Genomic DNA, 27,662 nt, shown 5'->3' with positions numbered 1-27,662 from the left:
CAAAAGTAACCACAGTTAGTTCTCAGAGTGCTGGGGAAGGATCACAGTACGTAATATCTGTTGAACACTGTATGTGCCAGATACTGTTCTCAGTGCGTTAATTTATTAACTCATTTAGTACATCACGGCATTTTGGGAAGGTACTTTCAGTATCCTCAATTTACAAAGAGTAAAGTGAAGCACAGAAAGATTAAACACACCTAAGTTCACTCAGTAAGAAATAGCAGGACTATCTACCTTCCAATGCAGGGGACATAAGTATGATCCCTGGTCTGGGACGATCTCACATCCCACGAAGCAACTAAGCCTGTGAGCCACGACTGCTGAGCCCGCGTGCTGCAAAGACTGAAGCCCACACACCCCAGAGCCTTTGCTCTGCGACAAGAGAAGCCATCACAAATGAGAAGGCCTCGAACCACAACTAGAGAAAGCCGCCTCACAGCAATGAAAATCCAGCACAGCAATAAGTAAATGAATAAATAGCAGAGCCCAGGTTCTAACCCAGGTAGGCTAGGTCCAGAGCTATCACACAGAGCTTAGCTTCTATGCTGTATTTCCTTAATTTTTACACTGTGTGCCCCACTTTAAGCTGAAGAAACTGACAAGTAGAGAGGTAAGTGGTATTTAAACCCAGTTCTGTCTTGATTACAAAGCTTATGTTTCACATGTATTTCCCCCCCGCCCCTTCAAAGTAGACAAGTTGGGAAGCTACATGCTTATCTTAGAGCTGTACCATCCTTCCTGTTTTGGAAATTATTTAAATGCCAATTTATAGCCACAGGATAAAACTGGATTTACTGCTTAAGAGTCACACACTGTTCTTGAAACCAGGTAGCGCTCCAACACTGTTCTCAATTTTCAAAATAGTTTTGACTACTCTAGATCCTTTGTCTTACTGTATACATTTTAAACTAAATTTTATTTAAATAATTTTATTTATTAATAAAATTATTTAAATAAAATAAATTTTAAAATAAAATTATAAATTTCTTTTTTAAAAACCTGTTTGGATTTCTACAGGGATTACATTGATTCTAATGACTAATTCAAATGGAGATTCCCAGTTTAACAGTTTTGAGACTTCCGATCCGTAGACATGATACAGCTCTCTATTCATGTAGATTTTCTTGAATTTCCCATAGCTTTATAGTTTTCAGCCAACAGATCTTACATATCTCGTGCTAACTTTATTCCTAAGTGTATTTATACTACTGTAAATGGAATTGTTTTATAATTTTACTTTCTAAATGTTGCTGCTGCTGCTGCTAAGTCGCTTCAGTCATGTCCAACTCTGTGCGACCCCATAGATGGCAACCCACTAGGCTCCCCCGTCCCTGGGATTCTCAGGCAAGAACACTGGAGTGGGTTGCCATTTCCTTCTCCAATGCATGAAAGTGAAAAGTGAAAGTGAAGTCGCTCAGTCATGTCCGACTCTTAGCGACCCCATGGACTGCAGCCTATCAGGCTCCTCCGTCCATGGGATTTTCCAGGCAAGAGTACTGGAGTGGGGTGCCATTGCCTTCTCCATTCTAAATGTTCAGATCAGATCAGATCAGTCGCTCAGTCATGTCCGACTCTTTGCGGGCCTCCCTGTCCATCACCAACTCCCGGAGTTCACTCAGACTCACGTCCATCGAGTCAGTGATGCCATCCAGCCATCTCATCCTCTGTCGTCCCCTTCTCCTCCTGCCCCCAATCCCTCCCAGCATCAGAGTCCTTTCCAATGAGTCAACTCTTCGCATGAGGTGGCCAAAGTACTGGAGTTTCAGCTTTAACATCATTCCTTCCAAAGAAATCCCAGGGCTGATCTCCTTCAGAATGGACTGGTTGGATCTCCTTGCAGTGCAAGGGACTCTCAAGAGTCTTCTCCAACACCACAATTCAAAAGCATCAATTCTTCGGCACTCAGCCTTCTTCACAGTCCAACTCTCACATCCATACATGACCACAGGAAAAACCATAGCCTTGACTAGACGAACCTTTGTTGGCAAAGCAATGTCTCTGCTTTTGAATATGCTATCTAGGTTGGTCATAACTTTCCTTCCAAGGAGTAAGCGTCTTTTAATCTCATGGCTGCAGTCACCATCTGCAGTGATTTTGGAGCCCCAAAAAATAAAGTCTGACACTGTTTCCACTGTTTCCCCATCTAGAAGTGATGGGACCGGATGCCATGATCTTCGTTTTCTGAATGTTGAGCTTTAAGCCAACTTTTTCACTCTCCTCTTTCACCTTCATCAAGAGGCCTTTTAGTTCCTCTTCACTTTCTGCCATAAGGGTGGTGTCATCTGCATATCTGAGGTTATTGATATTTCTCCCAGCAATCTTGATTCCAGCTTGTGTTTCTTCCAGTCCAGCATTTCTCATGATGTGCTCTGCATATAAGTTAAATAAACAGGGTGACAATATACAGCCTTGACGAACTCCTTTTCCTATTTGGAACCAGTCTGTTGTTCCATGTCCAGTCCTAACTGTTGCTTCCTGACCTGCATACAAATTTCTCAAGAGGCAGATCAGGTGTTCTGGTATTCCCATCTCTTTCAGAATTGTCCACAGTTTATCGTGATCCACACAGTCAAAGGCTTTGGCATAGTCAGTAAAGCAGAAATAGATGTTTTGCTGGAACTCTCTTGCTTTTTCGATGATCCAGCAGATGCTGGCAATTTGATCTCTGGATTCCTCTGCCTTTTCTAAAACCAGCTTGAACATCAGGAAGTTCACTGTTCACATATTGCTGAAGCCTGGCTTGGAGAATTTTGAGCATTACTTTACTAGTGTGTGAGATGAGTGCAATTGTGCGGTAGTTTGAGCATTCTTTGGCATTGCCTTTCTTTGGGATTGGAATGAAAACTGACCTTTTCCAGTCCTGTGGCCACTGCTGAGTTTTCCAAATTTGCTGGCATATTGACTGCAGCACTTTCACAGCATCATCTTTTAGGATTTGGAATAGCTCAACTGGAATTCCATCACCTCCACTAGCTTTGTTCGTAGTGATGCTTTCTAAGGCCCACTTGACTTCACATTGTTGCTAGTAAATAGAAATATAGTCGACATTTGTGTATTGTATCCTGCAGCCTTGCTAAACTCACTTATTACTTCTAATAGCTTTTTTGTGGGTTCCTTGGGTTTTTCTATACAATATCATTTGCAAATAAAGATAGTTTTACTTCTTTCTTTATAATCTGTATGCTTTTTTCCCCTTGCTTGGCTGCATTGACTAGGCACTTCTATACATTGTTAAATAAAACTAGTAATCCTTGCCTTGTTCCTTTTCTTAGGTAGAAAGCATAAAATCCTTCACATTGTAGTATATTAGCTGTCAGATTTTGCAGATGCAGTTGAGAAGATTTTTTTTTAATTTATAATTTACTAAAACATTTCTATAATAAAAGGATGTTGTATTTTGACAAATGCTATTTCTACATTTATTAAAATGATCATATTGTTTTCCCCCATATTCTATTAATTTGTTGAATTACATAGATTTTTTTGGATGTTAGATCAGTCTTGTATAGCCACTTGATCATGGTGTATAGTTTTCTTATATGCTGCTAATATTTGGATGGCTCATATTTTGTTGAGGAATTTTGTATCTATATTCATGAGGGATATTGGTCTGTAGATTCTTTCTTAAGATGTCTTCATCTGGCTTTGGAATCAAGATAATACTGGGATCATAAAATGAGTTGGAAAGTGTTTCCTCCCCCTTTATTTTTTAAGAGTTTTAAGGAATGGTATTAACATTATTTCTTCTTTAAATGTTTGATAGGATTCACCAGTGAAACCATCTAAGCCTGGAGTTTTCTTTGTCAGAAGGCTTTTCAACTCCAAATTTTGTAATTGATAGAGGGTGTTCAAACATCCTGTGTCTTCTTGGGTCAGCTTCATAATTTACATCTTCCCCAGAAAGTGTCCATTTCACCTAAGTGGTCATTTGTTTGTTAAGCAATAACCTTTCTTATCTTCCTTTTCTTAATACTGGTTGATTGGTTGCATCAGGCCCTAGTTGCTACATGAGGGATTTTCCTCGCAGCATGAGGGCTCTTCAGGTGCGGGCTCTCTAGTTGTGGCACACAGGCTCCAGAGCGCATGGACTCTGTAATCGTGATGTGTAGGCTTAGTTGCCATGTGGGATTTTAGTTCCACAACCTGGGATTGAATCCACATCCCCTTAGGTTTTTCTATAGGCTGTCTGTATTGATAAGCAGATTCTTAACCACTGGACTGCTGGGGAAGTCCTTAGGGTCACATTTAAAGGCATAGAGTTGTTCATACTGCTGACAATGGATTGTTGTTTGGACCTGTTTTAATGTCTGAGGGATCTGTAGCAACATCTTCTTTCATTACTGATATTGGCACTTTCTTTTCTTCTTGTTTGTCAGCCAGGCTTGAAATTTACCAATCCTATTAACTTTTTCAAATGACTGGCCTTTGGTTTTACTGGTTTTCTTTTTTCTGTTCTCTATTTCATTGATTTCTGTCTTATCTTTATAATTTCCTTCCTTCTGATTGCTTTGGGTTTAATTTGCTTTGCTCTTTTTCTAGTTTTAAAGGTGGAAACTTCAATCAGTGATTTGAGACCCTTCTTTTTTTCCTCTTAAAGGCATTCAAAGCTATAAATTATTTCTCTTTAAGTGCTGTTAGCTACATCCCACAAATTTTGAAATGTGTTTTTGTAATCCTTCAGTACAAAATATTTTCTGTCTCTTGTGATTTCGTCTTCACACCAGTCAATATTAAAAGGGTGTTGTTTCATTTCCAAATACTTGGGATTTTCCTCATTCTCTTATTGTTCTTAGTTTATAATTTAATTTTGCTGTGGTCAGAGGACAAATCTTCAAAATTTACGGAGACTTGTTTATGGTCCAGAATATAATCTATCCTGATAAACCCATTGTGTCCACTTGTATCTATACTTTGCAGTTGTTGGGTGAAGTGTTTCTCTAAATACCAGTTAGGTCCTGGTGGCTGATACGGTTGTTAAGATTTTCTTTCTTTGCTCACTTTTGTTTGTTTATTCAATTTCTAAGAGACATTAAAATCTCCAGTTATGATGGCCTATTTCTACCTTTAATTATGTCCATTTTTGCTGCATGTATGGTGAAGCTGTTATTGAGCATAGACAAATCTGTGATCTTTATGGCGTCTTGAGTAACTAACACTCATCATTCTGTTATCTTTAGTAGTAAATTATTTTTGGAAATCTCTTTTGTTTGATACTAATATAGCCTCTCTAGCCTTCTGTGCTTAATACTGATATATCTTTTACTATCCATCTGAAAGAGGAGAGTGAAAAAGTTGGCTTAAAGCTCAACATTCAGAAAACTAAGATAATGGCATCCGGTCCCATCACTTCATGGCAAGTAGATGGAGAAACAGTAGAAACAGTGGCAGACTTTATTTTCTTGGGCTCCAAAATCACTGCAGATGGTGACTGCAGCCAGGAAATAAAAAGATGCTTACTCCTTGGAAGAAAAGTTATGACCAACCGAGACAGCATATTAAAAATCAGAGACATGACTTTGCCAACAAAGATCTGTCTAGTCAAGGCTATGCTTTTTCCAGTAGTCATGTATGGATATGAGAGTTGGACTATAAAGAAAGCTGAGCACCAAAGAATTGATGCTTTTGAATTGTGGTGTTGGAGAAGACTCTTGAGAGTCCCTTGGACTGCAAGGAGATCCAACCACTTCATCCTAAAGGAGATCAGTCCTGAATATTCATTGGAAGGACTGTTGTTGAAGCTGAAACTCCAATACTTTGGCCACCTGAAGTGAAGAGCTGACTCACTGGAAAAGACCCTGATGCTGGGAAAGATTGAAGGCAGAAGGAAAAGAGGACGGCAGAGGATGAGATGGTTGGATGGCATCACCAACTTAATGGACATGAGTTTGAGTAAACTCCAGGAGTTGGTGATGGACAGGGAGGCTTGGCGTGCTGCAGTCCATGGGGTTGCAAAGAGTTGGACACGACTGAGTGACTGAACTAACTAACTAGTTTTCATCTATTTCTATCTTTGCATTTAAACTATTTTTTTAAACTGGACTTTATTTTTCAGAGTAGTTTTAGGTGCAGAGTTAAAAGGAGCAGAAAGCACAGAGAGTTTATATATAGCCCCTGCCCTCAAACTCACACAGCCTCCCCACTACCAACCCCGTCCCTCCAGAGTGATACATATGTCACAACCAAGGAACCTGCACTGACATGTCACTGTCACCCAAAGTTGATAGTTGACATCAGGGTTCACTCTTGGTATGTATCCTACAAGTTTTGGCAAATATATAATGACATGTCTCCACCATTGCTGTGTCATACGGAAGAGGTTCACTGCCCTAAACATCCTCTGTTCTCTGCCTGTTCATCCTTCCCCTTCCCTCTCCCCTGGCAACCAGTGATACTATGTTTTATTGTCTCCATAGTTTTGCCTGTTGCAGAACGTCATATAGTTAGAATCACACAATATGTAGCCTTTGAAGACTGACTTCTTTCACTTAAGACGTGCATTAAAGATTTCTCCGTGTCTTTCTTGTGGCTTGATAGCTCTTCATGAAAAGTGAAACTGAAAGTGTTAGTCACTCAGTCGTGTCCGACTCTGCGATCACACGGACTGTAGCCCACCAGGCTCCTCTGTCCATGGAATTCTCCAGGCAAGAATACTGGAGTGGGTAACCATTCTTTTCTCCAAGGGATCTTCCTAACCCAGGGATCGAACCCAGGTCTCCTGCATCACAGGCGGATCCTTTACCATCTGAGCCACCAGGGAAGCCCAATAGTTCTTCATATGTTAGATATCTAATTTTGGACTGTATCATGGACATCATCAATACTAAGTTGTGGCGATTTTGGGCTCCATTACTTTTCACTGGTGAGAGTTGTTTTTCTTTCATTTCAGCAGATCATTTTCTCACTAGGCTTGAACTTCATCCCCTGCTTCTTGGGTGGCAGCTCCAGTCTGAGTGCAGACCTTCTGTGTAGTGGAGCTGCTCTGAGTGTTTTCTGCACACATGTATTTCAAGGGTCAGTCTGTGATTTGGTTTGGGGATCTCCTCTTTGACTCTTTCCTTTCTGGGTTCCCCCACTTTTTCAGCATTCATCATTTCCTGACTTCACTTCTTTCACCCCTTATAAGAGCAGGCAGGACTTGAGAGTTTCTCATGTATGCCTCTTTATCACACAAGCCACTGTGCGGACTACACTTAGCCCTGTGCTAAAAGCGTTGGCGGCAGGGACTTCCCTGGTGGTCCAGCGGGTAAGTCTCCAGGCTTCCAGTGCAGGGGGTGTGGGTTCAATCCCTGGTCAGGAAACTAAGATCCTACATGCCTTGAGGTGCAGGTGCGGCCAAAGAAAAAAAAAGCCGTGGCACAGAGACCACTTGTCTGACTCCTCATCTCCTCTTCTCCAAGCAACATGTAGCGCCACAGTCTAACTATTTCTGTTTCTTCAATGCCTTTAGGTAATTGCATTATGTATCTTATCCAAGTTCTAGAGCTTCTTTTCTTTTTTATGTATTAATTAATTTATTTTTGGCTGCTTCAGGTCTTAGTTGCAGCACTCAGGATCTTTCCTTGTGGCATGTGGCATCTTCATCGTGGTGGTGGGCTTTCTCTCTAGCTGCAGCTCACTGACTCAGTTGCCCCAAGGCACCGAGGATCTTAGTCCCCGACCAGGTGTTGAACCCACGTCTCCTATATAGAAGGCAGATTCTTAACCACTGGACCACCAGGAAAGTCCTTAGAGTTACTTCCGTCAGAATGGTCCTAATGCCCAGTAGAGCCTATAATATCCAGGAGTAAAAGCCCATATCTCATTCTTATGAAATGATAATTCTCAGCTTTATCACACATCTTACTCATCATAGTTTTCCCGAGTGATTCTGGCCTGCTTTCGAAAATCAAAGTCACTTCCACAAGATATAGATTTGTTTATTTGTTTGGAATACTAAAAATAATTTGCTATGGGCCCTGCAGATTTTTTTTTTCCTGCAGATGTTTTAAGAGATAAGAACCAAAGTAGTTCATTGCATAACTGTAATAAGTTTATAATCTCTCAAGGTGACAGAGACTAATATTCTCTAATACCTGTTTCCCCCTCTCTCTTAAAACAAGTGAAAACAATGCTGGTTTTTAGATATTCTGAACAAAAGCTATGTTTCCCAGTCTCTATTGCACTTAGATGTGACCAAGTATCTAAATTTTGGTCAATGGAATGGCAACAGAAGTGTCAAGTTCAACCTCTGAGAAGTATCATTCATGGTCAGTGGGGAGGGTACTATGGCCTGAATGTTCGTATCCCCCTAAAATTCATATTAAAATCCAAACATGCAAAGGTGATGGTATTAGAAGACAGAGCAGTTGGGAGACACTAAAATCATCGTGGTGGAGCCCTCATGGATGGGGTCGGTGCCCTTATTATAGAGCTCCAGAGAGATTCTTTACCCCATCCACCTCGTGAGGACACAGCTAGAAAGCATTGCTATGAACTGGGAAGAGGCCCTCATTGGAAAGGAGCCATGCTGGTACCACGATCTCAGACATGCAGCCTCCAAAATTATGAGAAATATAGTTTTGTTGTTTATAAATGACCCAGTCTGTGGTATTTTGTAATAGCAGTCCAGATGGACTAAGACAGTAGGTGATCCCCCCCCTTACCTTTTTTTTTTTTTTGGCTCTTTCTTTTCCCTGCTGGCTGGAATGCTGTTGAAATAGCCGAGTTCACGCAGCCATACATAATCTTGAGGTGAAGGACTCTCATCCATAACACCATGGAACCTCTAAGCCTGCCCTGAATTGCCTACCGACAGATTTCTTTTATGTAAGTGAAAAATAAACTTACATGCAGTTTAGACACTGTTAGTTTGGATTTCTCTAAGACTCAGCCAAGGCAAATACTAATCAATATTCTGGTCCTTAAAGTGGGGAGAAGGAGAGTCCCATTGTCTTGAAGTTAAAGCTCCTGTAGCTGTAAGAATTATCATACTAGGCAGCCTACCAGTAATCACCCCATTTTGTTCTATATATAAAGAGTGCTATGTAAGCTAGTCTTAACCTTCATATTTCCAGGCCTGAAGTTCACCTCTGGCTGAACCTCTCCATAAAACTTCTTCCCAGGCATCACTGCTAAGCAAATCTACTTGTTATTTGTCCTTTAGTCCCTAAGTCATGTCCAGCACTTTTGCGACCCCATGGACTATAGTCCGCCAGGCTCCTCTGTCTGTGGGATTTCCCAGGCAAGACTACTGGAATGGGTTGCTACTTCCTTCTCCAGGGGATCTTCCCGACCCAGGGGTTGAACCTGCGTCTCCTGCATTGCAGGCAGATTCTTTACCACGTGAGCCACCTGGGAAGCCCAAGCAAATCTATGCCCTATTCCAGATAAACTTCTTCCAATGGAATGCTAAAGCATATTAAAAAGCAGAGAAACTACTTTGCCAGCAAAGGTCCATCTAGTCAAAGCTATGGTTTTTTCAGTAGTCATGTATGGATGTGAGAGTTAGACTATAAGGAAAGCTGAGCGCCGAAGAATTGATGTTTTTGAACTGTGGTGTTGGAGAAGACGCTTGAGAGTCCCTTTGGACTGCAAGGAGATCAAACCAGTCCATCCCAAAGGAAATCAGTCCTGAATATTCATTGGAAGGACTGATGCTGAAACTGAAATTCCAATACTTTGGCCACCTGATGCGAAGAGCTGACTCATTTGAAAAAGCCCCTGATGCTGGGAAAGATTGAGGGCAGGAGGAGAAGAGGACAACAGAGGATGGATGGCACCACTGACTCAATGGACATGAGTTTGAGCAAGCTCCAGGAGTTGGTGATGGACAGGGAAGCCTGGCGTGCTGCAGTCCATGGAGTCACAGAGTCAGACACGACTGAGCTACTGAATTGAACTGAACTGAATGGAATGCTTCCATTCCCTTCTCCCTCAGTGCTATCCTGACTGATTGATTCACTCATCTGACAAGTATATATAAACGCCTACCTTGATGCCTGTCTTAATCTCAGTTCATCTTTGCAAACATACTGGATGAGGTGAGAATCACCTGAAGCCTGCTACCAGCCTCAAGATGACCGACCCTCTTGCAAGAAAGACAAATATCATAAGATATTGCTAGTATGTGGAATCTAAAAAAGTGGTACAAGTGAACTTATTAGAGTCACAGATGCAGAAAACAAACTCATGGTTACCAAGGGGGAAGGAGGTAGGGTGAGGGATAAATTGGGAGATTGGGATTGACACATACACACAAATACACACTGCTTCTGCTGCGGCTGCTAAGTCGCTTCAGTCGTGTCCGACTCTGTGCGACCCCAGAGACGGCAGCCCACCAGGTTTCCCCATCCCTGGGATTCTCCAGCCAAGAACACTGGAGTGGATTGCCATTTCCTTCTCCAAGGCATGAAAGTGAAAAGTGAAAAGTGAAAGTGAAGTCGCTCAGTCGTGTCCGACTCCTAGCGACCCCATGGACTGCAGCCTACCAGGCTCCTCCATCCATGGGATTCTCCAGGCAAGAGTACTGGAGTTACCATTGCCTTCTCCCATATACACACTACTATATGTGAAATAGATAACTAATAAGGACCCACTGAACAGCACAGGGAACTCAATGCTGTAAAGACCTATGTGGGAAAAGAATCTCAAAATAAGTGGATATATGTATATATACCATTCATTTGTATATATATGATATATATATATGTGATATATGTATATATACCACTCACATATATATTTATATATATATACACAACAGTGTAACTGATTCACTTTGTTGTATAGCAGAAATTAATACAACGTAAATCAACTATATTCATTAAAAAATAAATTTTTTTAAATAAAAAAAATTTTTAAAGATTACCTTCTTGCAAATCTACATCCTAATTCCATCTTGCATCATTGTTTTGGCCTAAACAGAACAAAAATGAAAAACTAAGAGGCTGATTCCTGGAACAGAGCTGGAAAGGCTTTTAGAGGCCATCTAGTTCCACCTTCTTTTTTTTAATATAAGTCAGCCAAGGCCCTGGTGCGCCAGTAACTTGCCCAAGGTCAAGAGACAGAGCCAAGGTTGGAACCCGGAGGCAGATTTGCCGATCCCTGCACAGTCCTCTGTTCCTCCCTCAATCCTTATCTCCTTCATTCACACCTAATCCAAATACAAAGATTACACGGCTGTTATTTTGATTAGAAAATAAAACATTTTACTTTAAGAGCCTTCCCATATATCCTCAGTGTCAAAGGGAGAAGTTACCTTTGTTGATTTGTCTTTGAACTGATTCCCAATGGACTCTGAAGAATGAACATGCCTGCAGCCCAGACCAGGGCCTTTTTTCCTCTGGCTTGGAACCCTTGGGACTGAAGAAAATTAAGTCAGGTGGAAGTCACATGCTGACTTACAAGGTAACTTTTCAGTGCAAGCTTCCAGCCAAATGCCCTTCGCCCAAGGCGACTTCTCAGCAATTCCTCCGTAATTCCAACAGCCACTTGGTGTGACTGTTCTCCAACACGCTGTGCTAGCAAAAAAAAAGGTGGGGGGGAGGGGAAGAAAGTGTTCCCCTATTTCAAGGTGAGGCAAGTGTCATCCATCATAAGCGGGAAGTTTCCAGAAGAGAGCTCATTCTTCAGACCTGTGACCTTGGTCTCCTACACAAGCAGCTGTTCACGATTTCAATCTGGATTCTCAGGGAGAGGAATGAACGCTCTTAAAAACCTTCTTCTTCTTTTTTTAAAATTTCATTTACTTGCCATTTCTAGTCCTACATAATGCTTCAGGGACACTGCAAGCTTTGTGGGCTTTTTTGATTTACTTTTTAAGCAGAGTATTTTTTTGTGCTCTGGTATCGTGTTCAGAGACAGAAACTGCCTCTAATTCAAACATCCTGGATACAGTAACCACGAGTATCTTCTTGGAATATTAACTCTTAGTACTTTTCTGGGTCTCTTGCAATTTTGGGGTAGTGACCTGGAACAGCCACTGGGTATTTAAACATGGATTCCCACTCCATTGGGCTTCCCTGGTGGCTCAGTGGTAAAGAATCCGCCTGCCAAGTAGGAGACACAGGTTTGATCCTTGGGTCGGGAAGATCCCCTGGAGAAAGGAATGGCAACCCACTCCAGTATTCTTGCCTGGGAAATCCCATGGACAGAGGAGCCTGGTGGGCTACAGTCCATGGGGTCGAAAAAGAGTCAGACACGACTGAATGACTACGCCACCACCTCCTGCCTCCCACCCCACTGTCTGGTCCTGGGAGTAGAAGGTCAGAAGAGTTCATCCACCAACACTTTATTTCCACCCCCTGACCCAGCAGGTTTTTACGTTAGTTATTCCACCAAAAAACGACAAAGCAGACACAAAAATGAGAAGGCCGGCAAAAGTCCTGAGGGTCTGGGTTCAAGGAAGCACTTTCACATGTGAGCCTTTGGAGTAAAATCAGTATGTATGGTTCACTGTATAAAAATAGCAGAATGAATATAAGAAAAAAAAATCTACTATTCTCTGGCTGGGCAAAACAAACAGGATCTATGGAATCTGAAAATACTTCAAAGCAGAAACAAACATTAAAAGGAAATCTTTAAAGAGAAACAAAGTAAATATTAAAAGTCCTTTTGGCTCAGAAGCTAAGACTGTCCTAAGAGGTTATGTACAGACCTCGCTTGTTTATCTTAGGACATTTGTGAGCCAGGCAGAGCTGCCAAGTTGCAAGAATAAAACAAAGGCTTTTAGCCTTTCAAATAAGTTAAATAAAAGAAAAAGTAACACAGGTAGAACAAAGCATCAGAGCCACACTTTCTTCGGGAAGTTTTCCACTTTCCTGCAGGTTGAAAGACCAGAGTTGCACTGCAGTGATTCCACATCTGCAGGTAAAAATCCAGGGGCACCCATAGGAGTTAGGATGGAAGAAAATAAAAGTATCCTGCCTTGCCAGGTGTGGCATATGCACAGATCGGAAGGGAGTGCTGTTGTTCTGCAATTTTTGATGTTCAAGGCACGGAACATTTCCAAACAGGATTTGGCCTGTGTAGTCTTAGCTTTGAATTTTTCAACTTTTTCTTGCTGGTACTCACAGCCTTTTATCTACCCTCCACATTGCTATTGATACTGTAATCTACCCCCCCACCCCCACCCCCACCCCCACCTTTTTTTGAGCATCTGGAGTCTAGGAAGGTGTGGGCAACAGAGTGGGAGTCATAGTTTCCATTCTCCATGAATATGCTTGGTCCCTGATCTTATCTCTAGGACAGAGCAGGGCATAAGCTAGCGAGTGTAAGAAGAGATACAGGGGCTTGAGCAAGGTGGAATGAATATGAAAAATGTAATCCTTGAGTCTTCAGGATCAAAGCAGCTCATCATGGGGCAAGAGCTGAAAGAGGCCAATGGGACCACCTCTGCTCAAGATTCCTGACCAATGGTCAGCCAACTTCTCCTTGGAAACTTCAAAGGTCTTTCTGGCAGACACAGAGTTGCAGCACTCAGACTCTTGTCAAAAATGGATTTAGCAACCCAGCATCAAGGAATGTGGGCTTCCCTGGTGGCACAGTTGTAAAGAATCTGCCTGCTAATGCAGAAGATGCAAGAGATGTGGGTTCCATTCCTGGACTGGAAAGATCCCCTGGAGGAGGAAATGGCAACCCGTTCCAGTATACTTGCTTGGAAAATTCCACGGACAGAGGAGCCTGATGGGCGACAGTTCACAACTGAGCAACTGAGCACACAGCATATCAAAAAATAGAGTTAGCTGCTAACATCCAGCTGTTATTGCTTTCAGAGTCTGCCTAGGATTTTTTTTTTCTTTATATACAATCTGGCTAAACAAAACATTTATTATTTTAACTTAAACAAAAGCCTTTTATATTGGAATATAGCTGATTAACAATGTTGTAATAGTTTCAGGTGCACAGCAGTGACTCAGCCATACACATGCATGTCTCCATTCTCCCCCAGACTCCCCTCCCATCCAGGCTGCCACACTGCACAGAGCAGAGTTCCCTGTGCTCTACAGTAGGTCCTTGTTGGTTATCCATTTTACATACAGCAGCGTGTACATTCTGCTGCTGCTGCTGCTAAGTCGCTTCAGTCGTGTCCGACTCTGTGCGACCCCATAGACGGCAGCCCACCAGGCTCCCCCGTCCCTAGGATTCTCCAGGCAAGAACACTGGGGTGGGTTGCCATTTCCTTCTCCAATGCGTGAAAGTGAAAAGTGAAAGTGAAGTCGCTCAGTCGTGTCCGACTCTTAGCAACCCTGGCCAGGCTCCTCCGTCCATGGGATATTCCAGGCAAGAGTACTGGAGTGGGTTGCACATCCCCAACTCCCTAACCATCCCATCCCCCATCACGCACCCCTGGTAACCACACATTTGTTCTCTAAGTCTGTAAGTCCGTTTCTGCTTTGTAGATAAGTTCATTTATATCATTTATTTTTAGATCCCACATTTAAGGGATACCACACGATATTTCTCTTTCTCCGTCTGACTTACTTCACTCAGTCTGACACTCTTAGATCCATCCATGCTGCTGCAAATGCCTGGGCTTCTGAGCTATCTGCCTTCTCTGGCAGCCCCCAGTCAATGGCTGAGCGAGGGCGGTACAAACTCCTGGCCATCCCAGCCCAATGTGGGAAGTCTCTCTCTGCCAATCTTTGCTTTAGAGCTTCACGTTAGCTCAGCAGAGACTTAGTCCAACCTGTACCATCACTGTCTGAAGGCTGTCCTATTCAATCTTGGGAACAGAAAGTGGACATTAGGCAAAAACTAACGAAATCTAAATGACGTATGGACTTTAGTTAATAATAATGATATATCCATATTGGTTCACGGCAGTCCACTGGTTAAGACTTCATCTTCCAATGGAGGGGGTACAGGTTCGATCCCTGGTTGGGGAACTAAGATCCCAAGTGTCTCATGGCCAAAAACCAAAACATAAAAACAGAAGAACTATTACCACAAATTCAATAAAGACGTTTAAAAAATGGCTGACATAAAAAAATATTTTTAAAAATTGTTACATATGCACCACGTGCGTGCATGCTAGGTCACTTTGCTGCTGCTGCTGCTGCTGCTGCTGCTAAGTCGCTTCAATCATGTCCGACTCTGTTCGACCCCAAAGACGGCAGCCCACCAGGTTCCCCCGTCCTTGGGAGTCTCCAGGCAAGAACACTGGAGTGGGTTGCCATTTCCTTCTCCAAGGCATGAAAGTGAAAAGTGAAAGTGAAGTCGCTCAGTCGTGTCCGACTCCTAGCGACCCCATGGACTGCAGCCTACCAGGCTCCTCCATCCATGGGATTTTCCAGGCAAGAGTACTGGAGTGGGGTGCCATTGCCTTCTCCGTAAGTCACTTTAGTTGTGTCCAACTCTGTAACCGTATGGACAGTAGCCCTCCAGGCTCCTCTGTCCATGGGATTTTCCAGGCAAGATTACTGGAATGCGTTGCCACGCCCTCCTCCAGAGGATTTTCCTGACCCAGGGATCAAACCTGCATCTCATCCATCTCCTGCATTGGCAGGAGTGTTCTTTACCACTAGGGCCACCTGAGAAGCCCATGTACGCCTCACATAATTGTTAGATGATAACAACAGGGGATTTTGGAGGTGGGTTATACTGGAACAGTCTGCACTCCCTTCAACAATTTTTCTGTAAACCTGAAACTGTTGTAAAAGACAAAAGTTATTTTTTTTTAAATCACTCCTTTATATTGTTTAAATTAACTTTCCTATATTTAGTTAACATCTGCCTGTCACTCATTTTACTCAATGCCATTCAGCCTTAAAGAGCAGCTCCAGATCTAAACTCTACCAATAGATGCACTCTGGACATCGGGATTATTGTCTTCTGTAATGTATCCTTCTGTCAATATGACCTATTTGAGGGGATGGTTTGCTTAATCAGCAGTGAAGTGATGCCCTTCCAGTTGTCCTCTATCCAGAGATCATCACACTAGTGTGTGATGAGATAAAGAACTTGTAGCAGAATGCGTATCGACTACATCGTCAATGCATTGTTTAGCCGGGCTGACTTGTTTCCATAGCAAGGCTTTCTCAATGAAGGAAGCTGTGTGTTGCCTCCCCTCTGCCTCAGCCTGCTCACCTCGTGTTGACCAGGTCACTGATCCGCCACAACCTTCAGCACTGCTTCCTCCTTCCACGTAGTAACATACACTTGACATCCAGTGCATTCCTGCTGCCCACCAGCTTCTAGTAAGTGGGACTAACTGGGGTAGGAATCCTACAAAGAGTACGCACAGACTGCTCAGAGGAGTGCACCGCTGAGGTGTGATGGTGCGGAAGTGGCAAAGCCCTCACACCGAGTCCTGAGACTTCCAGTCTTCTCCTGGATCCATCACTGACCAGCTGTGAGTAAGGACATTCCCCTGTCCAGACCTCACTTCCCTCATGTGTAAAACAAGGTGGTGGATTCAGGTGATTTCTGAGGGTATTCAGATTTTCGTTTTGTTTTTGTCTACTGGCCATGCCACGTGCCATGTGGGATCTTAGTTCCCCCGCCAGAGACTGAATCCATGCCCCTTGCATTGAAAGCACGGAGTCTTAACCACTGGACTGCCAAAGAAGTCCATGGTTTTTTTTTTTTGGTTTTGTTTTTGGGGGAGGATTCTGGTTTTTGTACTCCAGGATTCAACTCTTTTCTTCAATCTTATAGAAGTGTAGCTGATCTACAGTGTTGTGTTAATTTCTACTGTAGAGCAAAGGGATTCAGTGATACATATATATATATATATACACATTCTTTTTTATATTCTTTTCCATTATGGTTTATCACAGGGTATTGAATATAGTTCCCCGTGCTGTACAGGAGGACCTTGTTGCTCATCCATTCTATATACAATAGTTTGCTTCTGTTAATCCCCAACCCCCAGTTCTAGGATTCGACTCTGGAGTCAAACGACCTCCGCATCCACAGTGTCCCTTGGCTGGGCTCTTCCGAGATCTTGGTGTCCCCATCACACCTGCCAGCGTTTTGCCTCCTGTGGTGTTTCATCTGGTGACATCTGCTGGCTTCAGCGCGGGAACGTTGCTGTGATGGCCAGCTGCCAGGCCCAAAGATAAGGAACCAGAGGGTCTGGGGCTGCAAGGCCTTCTCAGCAACATGTACCCCCGATGACTGAATGATGCTTCTGCGAAGCACGTCAACACATGCGTGGAGTTTTCCAGTTCCGCATATAGAGAGCTTGGAGGTCACCACTCTGTCCTAACAACAAGTAAAAAGATAAACAGACTGAAAAGCCAGTCACTCGTCTGGGATTCATAAGAGGAGGGGAGGACAGAGTGCAAACCGCTGCAGCCAGGACTGAAGAGACGTACAAGGGAAGGCAGGAAGTCGCCACTTAGCAGAGCAGAAAGACACAATCAGAACCACCACGGAAATCATGCTGGGATGAACGGTCACTGACGAATTGCGGGGGGCTCTGGGCTCTGGAGATCGGCCCACGCGGACCTGCAGACAATGGACGGCCATCCCTCTCAGCTGCCTGCGTGCTCATGGGTCCAGGAGTCTGTCATCATTCCATTCATCTGGGGATCGACTGGCACCGAGGCAACCCTGGTCCATGAAAACTGTGGTTCTGTGTTTATTGAATGACCTGCCGACTGCAGGGGGCTTGTGGACATGTACGAGCCACGGAAAGCTGGCACTGGGGAATCATCCTGCGGACACACCCTCTGGTTCCACAGTGCTCAGGGGGGTGTTTGGGTTCTTGTTGTCGATGTATTCCCTAAGACGTATGCAGTCGCTTTGATTCAAATGGCGTCTGTTTGAAAAGAATGGATCATTCACTGGATCACCGGAGAAGGCAATGGCAACCCACTCTAGTCCTCTTGCCTGGAAAATCCCATGGGCGGAGGAGCCTGGTAGGCTGCAATCCATGGGGTCGGGAAGAGTTGAACATGACTGAGCGACTTCCCTTTCCCTTTTCACTTTCATGCATTGGAGAAGGCCATGGCAACCCACTCCAGTGTTCTTGTCTGGAGAATCCCAGGGACGGGGGAGCCTGGTGGGCTGCCGTCTATGGGGTCGCACAGAGTCGGACACGACTGAAGCGACTTAGCAGCAGCAGCAGCAGTATGGACAACTCAGAAGGGTTAAAACTCCAAGGGGACCCAGCATTGTGAGATTTACCTCCAGGAGCTCAACCAGATTGCCACGGAGAAAAATCCCCTTGGGCTTCCAGCAAAGGTAAGGGGCAGGAAACCATTTGAAACACACCAGAGAATTCCGTTCTTCTTTTTCAAGTTTTAATTTACATTGGAGTATCGTTGATTAACAATGTTGTGTTAGTTTCACATGTATAGCAAAGTGATTCAGTTATACATACACATATCTATGCTTTTTCAAATTTTTTTCCATTTAGGTTATTACAAAATGTGGAGCAGAGTTTCCTGTGCTATCCAGTAGGTCCTTGTTGGTTATCTATTTTAAATATAGTAGTGTGCATATGTCAATGTTTCAGTGATAGCGAAGTCATGTATGGATGTGAGAGTTGGATTATAAAGAAAGCTGAGCACCAAAGAATTGATGCTTTCGAACTGTGGGGTTGGAGAAGACTCTTGAGAGTCCCTTGGACTGCAAGGAGATCCAACCAGTCCATCCTAAAGGAAATCAGTTCTGAATATTCAGTGGATGCTGAAGCTGAAAGTCCAATACTTTGGCCACCACCTGATGAGAAGAACTGACTCTTTGAAAAGACCCTGATGCTGGGAAAGATTGAAGGCAGGAGGAGAAGGGGACGACAGAGGATGAGATGGTTGGATGGTATCACCGACTCGATGGACATGAGTTTGAGTAAACTCCGGGAATGGGTGATGGACAGGGAGGCCTGGCGTGCTGCGGTCCATGGGGTCGCAAAGAGTCAGACACGACTGAGCGACTGAATTGAATTGATATGTCAATCCCATACTTCTCCCCTGCCCCCATTTCCCCCTTGCCTTTGAATTCTGTGAGTCTTCAGCAAAAACTAGTTAACCAGAGTCTACCCTGCTATGATCAGAGCCTAACTGACCTGGGAAGGGAAATACTCAACTCCAGTCCACCTGAACCATCCTCTCCTAGACAGGATGGAGTGAACACGGCCCTGACGTTGCCTTGATTTCTGCCCAATGATGCTGAGGTTGGACTTCTGGCCTCCAGAACCTTGAGATATTAAATGCCTGTTTTTGTTTTGTATTGTAATTTTATTTATTTATTTTACTTTTGGCTGTGCTGGGTCTTCATCGCTGCACAGGCTTTTTCTCTCGTTGTAGTGAGTCGGGGGGCTGCTCTCTGGTTGCAGTGCATGGGCCTCTACTGCAGTGGATTCTCTTGTTGTGTGCGGACCACGGGCTCTAGAGCACAGGCTCAGTAGTTGCGGGGTGCAAGTTTAGTTGCTCTGCAGCATATGGGATCTTCCTGGGCCAGGGATCGAACCTGTGTCTTCCGCTTTGGCAGGCGGATTCTTATCCGCTGAACCACAAGGGAAGCCCACGCCTGTTGTTTTAAGCCTCCAACTTCATGGTCATTTCTCACGGCAGCCTCAGGAAACAAACCCACCCCTTTGCTAAATTTCATCTTCCTTTCGTATAGACTTTTCTTTCTCTAGTACACAAAGCCTCTTTTATCTGCCAGGACGTGGCAGGGTAACACTCTCCAACTGGAGCGCTTAATAAAGGGACTGTTTACAAAGGCCTTGAGCAGTCAGGAGACAGGACACAGTGCTGTTCTTCAGATGGGTACAGTCAAGGAGACACCACCGCCCTGGGCCTGTGGGGGTCGGAGGGACAGAGCTGTGGGGAGAGGGCCACTGACAGGGGTGTCAGGGGACATGGCCAGCCCAGGCGACACAGGAAAGGGAGCGAGGGGAAGAAACACCTTCGCGTCCCTCTCTCTTCCCTCTGCCCTCCCACCTGAGGCCTCGGTCGGCTGAACCTAAACTAGGAGCCAGACGCAAAGGAGCCATTCAGGTCAGCCTCCTGCATGCAGAGGAGAGTGGAGAAGCGGGTGGAGGGGACTTGGGGGCCCATGGAAACATCCAGCACCTGAGAAACTGTAGCCCTCTTCCAGACCCCCCGTCCAGCAGGCTGGTTTTGTGGGTCCAAGCTCTTCTCCATAGGAAATGGTCTCCTCATCTGTAAAATGAGTTTTTTGTGTGTGGTTTTTTTTTAGCCATGCTGCAGGGCTTGTGGGATCTTCGTTCCCCAACCAGAGATGAATCCACGCCCCCTGCCTCGGAAGCTCGGAGTCCTAACCGCTGGACCACCACGGAAGTCCCCACAATGAAGGGTTTGGACCCGGAAGCCTCTGAGAGCCCTTTCGGGGATCTGAGGCTCACGGTTCCAGAAGCAGACTGATCGCCCTCCCAGGCTGAGGCAGATCTGAATGTGCCTGAAGTCCCACAGCTGTTTCTTTCCTCACTTCTCTTTTCCGGGACGCCCCTCAGATCTGGGCGGGCATCGCAGTGCACGCAGCCCAGAGCATCTCCCGGGAAAGGAGCTGGCTCTGCTCCCCCGGGGAGCCTGGAAAAGGAAGCCCGAGGTTGGAAGAACAAGAAGGGGCTCTGGACAACCAACGGGGAGAGGCCAGCCCCTCAGCCGTCGGGGAGTCAGCGCTCGGGGGCAAGCCTGCCTGTCCTGAAGAAAACTCGAGGGGCCCCAGCCTTCGGGCTGGCTGGCCCAGCACAGAGGAGGCTGCCAGCCCCACGCAGCTGGTAATCATTAGCCAGAAAGCCAAACTGCGGAAAGTTCCAAAGGTCCTGACCAAGGAGCAGACACCAAACCTTCCCCTGCTGCCTTGGGGAATTCTGTTCTGTACTCTGGCTTCTTTTTCAACCACTCCTGTCTGCTTCTGTTTCATGGAACCTCCTTTTGAAGACAGAGGGTGAAGCCAGGAGACCCTCCAGGGCTGAAAGTGCAGAAAGTGTTACCTCCCCCAACCCCCATTCCCGTATCTTGAGTGGGAGATACAACAGATTCCACTTTTGCCCCTAGCCCTGCGTGCGTGTTAAGTCGCTTCAGTCATGTCCGACTCTCTGCAACCCTATGGACTGTAGCCCACCAGGCTCCTCTGCCCATGGGATTCTCCAGGCAAGAATACTGGAGTGGGCTGCCATTTCCTACTCCAGGGGATCTTCCCAAACCAGGGATCAAACCCGAGCCTCTTGCACTGCAGGCGAATTCTTTACTGTCTGAGCCACCAGGGAAGCCCTAAGTAAAGGAGATGAGGGAGTGAAAGTCGTTCAGTCGTGTCCGGCTCTTTGTGACCCCATGGACTGTACGGTCCATGAATTTCCCCAGGCCAGAAAACTGGAGTGGGTAGCCCTTTCCTCCTCCAGGAGATCTTCCCAACCCAGGGATCGAACCCAGGTCTCCCGCATTGCAGGTGGATTCTTTACCAGCTGAGCCACAAGGGAAGCCCAAGAATACTGGAGTGGGTAGCCTATCCCTTCTCCAGCAGATCTTCCTAACCGAGGAACTGAACCAGGGTCTCCTGCATTGCAGGTGGATTTTTTACCAACTGAGTTATCAGGAAAGCCCAAGTAAAGGAGATTACCCTAAAAAAAAAAAAAAAAAAACAACCTGCATCCAGAAGTTGCCCCACCCCTGGTAGTCTGACACCGTCTGCTGGCTGGGATTGCAGCTGCACTGGGCCTCTCCTGTCAGCCACCTTTGCATCCTCTGACCTCTGCTCTCCATCTGCCTAAGAGGGCTGTGAGTAACTGCTTCCTCCATCCTTTTCCAAATACAGCCCTCCTCAGGCAGACAGAAAGGGCTAAAATCCAGGAGGATTCCATTTGCCATAAATGAATGTGAATCACAGTCGCTCAGTCATGTTCGACTCTTGCGACCCCATGGAATGTGGCCCGCCAGGCTCCTCTGTCCATGGGGATTCTCCAGGCAAGAATACTGGAGTGGGTTGCCATTCCCTTCTCCAGGGGATCTTTCCAACCCAGGGATCAAACCCAGGTCACCCGCATTGCAGGCAGATTCTGAGCCACCAGGGAAGCAGAGTTAACCCCTCACAACCCACACCCAGACATCCCAAGTTAGAACTCCCACCCAGCGCTTAGCAGCTGTGTACTGTGCACATTATTTCCTTCTCCAAGCCTCATTATCCTCATTTGTAAACCGGGATAACTGTAGTACTGTTGACCCCTGAACACCACTGGGGGAGTTCAGGACCACCACCCTCCACAGAGTCAGCCCTCCATATCCAAGATTCCGAATCTGTGGATTCAACCAGCCCCAGGTAGGGTAGTAACTGTGTGTATTTACTGAAAAAAACCCTCATATGTTTCCCTGATAGCTCAGTTGGTAAAGAATCCACCTGCAATGCAGGAGACCCCGGTTTGATTCCGGGGTTGGGAAGATCCCCTGGAGAACGGAAAGGCTACCCATTCCAGTATTCTGGCCTGGAGAATTTCATAGACTACAGTCCATGGAAATGCAAAGAGTCAGACACAATTGAGCGACTTTCATTTTCTTATAGGGACTTACGCAGCTCAAACCTGTGTTGCTTAAGGATCAACTGTACTCCCCTGATAGGGAGAGGTAGGGATTAAACAAGAGATGCTGTGTATGAAGCACTTAGTACAAAGCATGACTCATAGTAAGTGTTCAATAAATGGCAGTCCCCCAGTTTATTTCCTGCCTACTTTTACTTCCAGTAAAGGTAGGCAAACGTGTGCACGCTACTCTCAAAATCATTGCAAACTTAGTCTAGACTTAGGCGGCGCTCACAGATTTGTCCTCTGAGAAAGCCACAAAATTCTTTTGTAAGTCACGATCCCTTCCTGGGTTTGTTTGTTTTTTAATTTTATCAGCTATATTTAGCTCTTAAATTTTATATCTCAGCTTGAAATCTTAAAGTCATCCTTGCAAAAGTACAAGTGGTTCAGCCAATGGCATTTACAAGCAAGCTGTTTTTTTGGTTCTTTTTTTGTTTTTTTTTCCTCCAGAAATAACAATAGGTCAGAGGTGAGACTGATTTCCATAACTCTAAAGATAAATAAGGTAAACTTCATTTAATCAAAGAATCCAATTTGGCAAGTCCAATTCTGAAGACTAGTTATTCCAGTTTTATTAAACTTCCAAGAGAACATTTAAGCTTTTTTTCACAGGTTGTAAGCTGTCTCTCAGGGACCCTGGGTCTGGGTAAACACTCCATCCCCACTCCCAGCTCACAGTTGAAATTGTTGGTGTTGACTTTTTCAATCTCAAATACTAGCTACTTCTTTCCAGCCTGCCACCCAACCACTTTACCTAAGCCTAATCCAAACTCTTTTACACATAATAACATATATATTTTTTAAAGATTTTCTTGATGTGGACCATTTTTAAAGTCTTTATTGAATCTGTTACAATATTGCTTCTGTTGATGTTTTGGTTTTTTGGCCAAGAGGTGTGAGAGATCTTAGCTGCCTGACCAGGGATCAAACCCACATTGGAAGGCGAAGTCTTAACCACTGATCCACCAGGGAAGTCTCCATAGTAACATATTGATTGAGTCCTTACTATGTGCCAGACACAGTTTTAAATGCTTTATGTGGACTAAGTCATTCTCTCATAACGTTGTTACAATATAAGTACTATTATTATCATCTCTCTACACGAAATATTATTTTGGAAATTTGCATAAGAGGATCTAGCTGATCTGGGGCAGAGCAAGGATTTGAGGCCAGGGAGTCTGGTTACAGAGCTGGCTCTTGCCCACCGAACCGTATCCCCTCTCCTAAGAGAGGTGACGTTTCCCAGGGACACAGTTTGCACAAGAATCCCGACTCTCCATGTTCACAGCAACACCCTTCCTCCGTAGAATGTTCTGTCCTCGCCCCATTTCTCCCAGCCTATTCTCAGGGGCATCCCTTACCAAAAACATGAAAGAAACACCCTACTAACAACAATGTCCTTCTCACCTCTGTCAAAGGGGGCTGCAAAAATATGCAAGGCAGGGTGGCTCAGACTTGGGAGAGGGGCTCCAAGTCCAACCTCAGTGTTAACTGGCTGGGCACCCTTAGTCAAGTCACACCACATCTTCACCCACACATGCTCACCAGCAGAGCGGGGGAACAGGCAGAAACCACCTTCCAGGGCTTTTGTGGGGACTGCATGAGCATATCTGTGCTCAGCACAGCGCTGGGCTCAATAAGGAAGCTGTCATCATTAAGGGAGATCAATAACAGCTATTATGAGTATTGATCGTACAGTCCATCACTGTGAGTAGAACCGAGAAGGGCACATTCCAAGCAGACTCAGAGAGAGCCCAGGTTGTCATATACACTCTCTGGGGCCCTGTCGCTTGTCCGTCCCTGAACCTGAGGACCAGCTACCTGAGACGGAAGGGGTCAGCCCCGAGCCTGCCTGGCACATGGCACCTGTGGGTTCCCCAGGGCAGAAGATGGTCATTAAGTAGAAGGTGATGCAGAGGCAAGTGAGAGCCCAGACAGGGCCAAGCTGGAAACACCTCCGTAAATCAACCCCATCCTGTAAGCAGTCATTTTCTCCCGAGACACAACATTACCTGTCCCAGGTTAGCAGTTCTGAACATTGATTTCAAAATTTGCTTTCCACTCAGCCCCTTAACACACAGTCAAGTGAAGATGGAGCTGCTTTGTCGGGAGAGGGAAGAGGAGGCTCCTGGAGCATCCACTTGTTGAACTCCACCCCAGAGGGACCCCGTGTTCCTTCTAAAGGGCACCAAGGTCTTTAGACCACAGCTTGAGAAACATACTCCAAGAGAAACAAATGTATAGTTATCCCTTGGCTCCCCCTGCCCCCAGGACTGGTTCCAAGATGTTTGAGGGTACCAAAACCCACCCATGCTCAAGTCCTTTTCATAAAAGGGCATGCGTGCTCAGTCGCTTCAGTTGTGTCTGACTCTTTGCAACCCTATGGATTGTAGCCTACCAGGCTCCTCTGTCCATGGGATTCTCCAGATAAGAATACTGGAGTGGGCTGTCATGCTCTCCCCCAGGGGATCTTCCCTACCTAGGGATCGAACCCATGTCTCTTATATCTCCTGCACTGGCAGGGAGGTTCTTTACCACTACTGTCACCTAGGAAGCCCATAAAATGGCACAGTACTTGCATATAACCTACATACATCCTCCCTTATCCTTTAAATCATCTCTAAAACCTAATACAAGAATGTAAATACAATCTAAATGTAAGCACAATCTAAATGCAAATAGGATCTAAATGTTATGCAAATAATCACTTGCAAATTCAAGTTTTACTTTGGGGAACTTTCTGGAATTTTTTTGGAGATGGCCTTCCGAGGTTGGTTGAACGCAGAACCTGTACACGATATGAACTTTGCTCTTAGTGAACTTAGAGTCTAGTGAGCTGGTGGCTACAGGTTTGCACTGGCTGGTAAGTGAACTCCAGTGTTCCTCGTTTAAGGTACAAATCCTAGCAAGGCACCGTTGCTACCTTCTACAGAGCCCTGAGGCTTTGCAGTTGCAAAAGTTTCCTCCGTGTTTATATTGCACAGGGTAGATAGGGGCTGGGAGGAGCATACCTGTATCGTTGATCTGCTTCAGTAAAATAATTTCTAAGATTAACTTCTCTCTCACAACACCTCTGTCAGGTAGGGTTATTATTGTCTCATTTTGCAGATGAGGAAGCTGAGGCTGAAGACATTTAACTTGTCTGAAGTCACCCAGCTAGACAATGCAGGACCCCAGAGTCAAACTTCATCCTGGTTTCAGAGGATGGCAGCCTGGACTCAGTACAGATTCCTCCTCTGCACTTACTAGTTGTGTCTCCAGCCTCAGGGGATGATAATGATACCTGCTACCTTCAGAATGGTGCCTGGCACACAGCCAGCGCTCAACAAGAGTTAGTACCTGTCTCGGGATCACCAAATAATAGGTTATGGTTCATTTGTCCAATACACTCTCATTTATTTGGCTGGTTAGAAAACTGGAGTGGGTAGCCTATCCCTTCTCCAGCAGATCTTCCTGATCCAGGAATCGAAACAGGGTTTCCTGCATTGCAGGCAGATTCTTTACCAACTGACCTATCAGGCAAGCCCAGAAAACAGTGCAAGGCAGTGTGTGGATAAGGAGCCAAATGCGTCCTGCAGAGAAGTAAAGGCCATAGGAGTTCAGAGAAAAGGCATTTGAAATGCTTCACTTATTATTGCTTCATAAAATTTTGAGCACTCCTTGTGCAGAAGCCCTGCTGAGCTCACTGTGTCAGTCCAATGTCAGCATGTGCTGCCAAGGCCAGCCTCTTAGCCACCAGCTGGGGCATGTCCTTAACAAGCCACATGCCGCCTTCCGGGTAGACCAGTTAGCTCTACCACAGACAGCCATTTATGTTCTAGGGATACCTGGGTTCTGCCCATTAACACATGGCAGGGCTGTGTGCCACACCCCCATGCTGAGAAACAGCTCAAGGTGTGTGTCCCCAAGACAGCAGGTGGCGGGTGGTGGGGATGGGTGGGTGGGACGGGGGCATCAGGGGCCAGGAGGACACACAACCCAGGTCCTGGGAAACAGCTGGACCCCAGTTCATCAAGTCAAAAATGCCTTTTCCTTGTGCATCCACGTGGTCCTTTCTCTCTGAATCTATTCAGACCCGAAGGTCTTTATGAATCTTCCCTGATATTCCAGGACTCCCCTCCCCATGCCCCCTCTCTCCAAGAAAAGAAAGCAAAAGAGAAAAGAAATCAGGGAATCCCCAGAATTCTGCCCTAGCACTTACCACACCAGGCAAACAACGGCGTGCTTCCAGAGACTCCAGAATTAAAGTTAAATTTGGAAAGAAAGAGGGAAAAGAAAAGCTGACCTCCCCCGGAGTCCACTCACGCACCGTTTACCCCTATCATCCAGAAAACGCCCCCAGCTCGAGGCTTAAAGGTCAAGCCCTCGCTTTGCTCAATAAATGCCAAGTGAGCCCAGGGCGCCCAGCCCCCCGTTTCTACCTCGTGGCCAGTGGTCCCCGATCGCCTCGCTCCCTCGGGCATCACCTGCTACGGCCGATCCAGCATCTCTGCTCTGGAAGCCGAGCGCCTCTGATGTGGGAGAGGTTCCGCGGAAGGAAGGGGAGGGCAGGCTGAGATCACTGACGTGGGGAGGGGTGGGTCTCCCGAAGCAAGCACTTGGTTCCAGGGGAAAGGATGTTTTGTTAAGTTTTGGCTTGAATGTCCAGGGGCAGAACAGGAAGTGTGCACTAGGGCTGGGAGCCCAGGGTGCATCTCCGCAGCCTCCCTTTAGAGGGAGCTTCCTGGGGTCTCTCACTGCGGCCCGGTCTGGAATGCAAAGCTCCGTCTGAATCCTGGAGCTTTCTCCGCTTTACGCTTTCCTCCAGCACTTTTTTTGTGTGCGTGCTTTTTTTTTTCCTCCTTAATGGACCGTCAGCTTCGTTCCTGACATGCTGGAAAATTTTCCCTAGGCCTAAACTTGGCTCAGGAACACTCTCCCCTTGTGAGAGAATTTCTCCTGTTACACAGTTCAGATTGAAAAAAAAAAAAGAGAGAGAGAGAGCTATTTGTTTTGCCAACTTTTGTACTGGGGACATTTTTGATGAATTTCCTCCCCTCTCTGAACCTCTGGATTCCAAGAAATATACACACCCACATCCCTCCTGACTTTTTTTTCCCTACCCCTCTAATGGAAAAATAACAAAAATAATAAAATTGGTGAAAGATGGCAGAGAAAATGTTCTTAGTTTGTGGGCTCCTGGGGTCCTTCC

At 45.4% G+C, this 27,662-nt stretch overlaps 1 protein-coding gene across 2 annotated transcripts in view; it reads right to left on the bottom strand.

The window, feature by feature from the left end:
- Window positions 1-27,261, bottom strand: part of TACC1 (transforming acidic coiled-coil containing protein 1) — a 130,703-nt gene extending 103,442 nt beyond the window's left edge. Inside the window, exon 1 of one of the 2 annotated variants that reach the window (XM_070781437.1) lies at window positions 26,893-27,261. Coding sequence is in view for 1 of the 2 variants with exons in the window: in XM_070781434.1 (XP_070637535.1) it covers window positions 11,240-11,292 (53 nt within the window). In the remaining variant the exon portion in view is untranslated. Of the gene's footprint in view, window positions 1-11,239; window positions 13,058-26,892 lie in introns of those variants that run through there. The other variant, XM_070781434.1, reaches the window with a different exon arrangement.
- Between the last annotated feature and the right edge of the window lie 401 nt (window positions 27,262-27,662).

This window comes from Bos indicus, chromosome 27, assembly GCF_029378745.1.
Source record: "Bos indicus isolate NIAB-ARS_2022 breed Sahiwal x Tharparkar chromosome 27, NIAB-ARS_B.indTharparkar_mat_pri_1.0, whole genome shotgun sequence".
Classification (NCBI taxonomy): domain Eukaryota; kingdom Metazoa; phylum Chordata; class Mammalia; order Artiodactyla; family Bovidae; genus Bos; species Bos indicus.
Note: the sequence above shows the minus strand (reverse complement) of the source record. Positions and strands in the feature narration are given on the sequence as shown.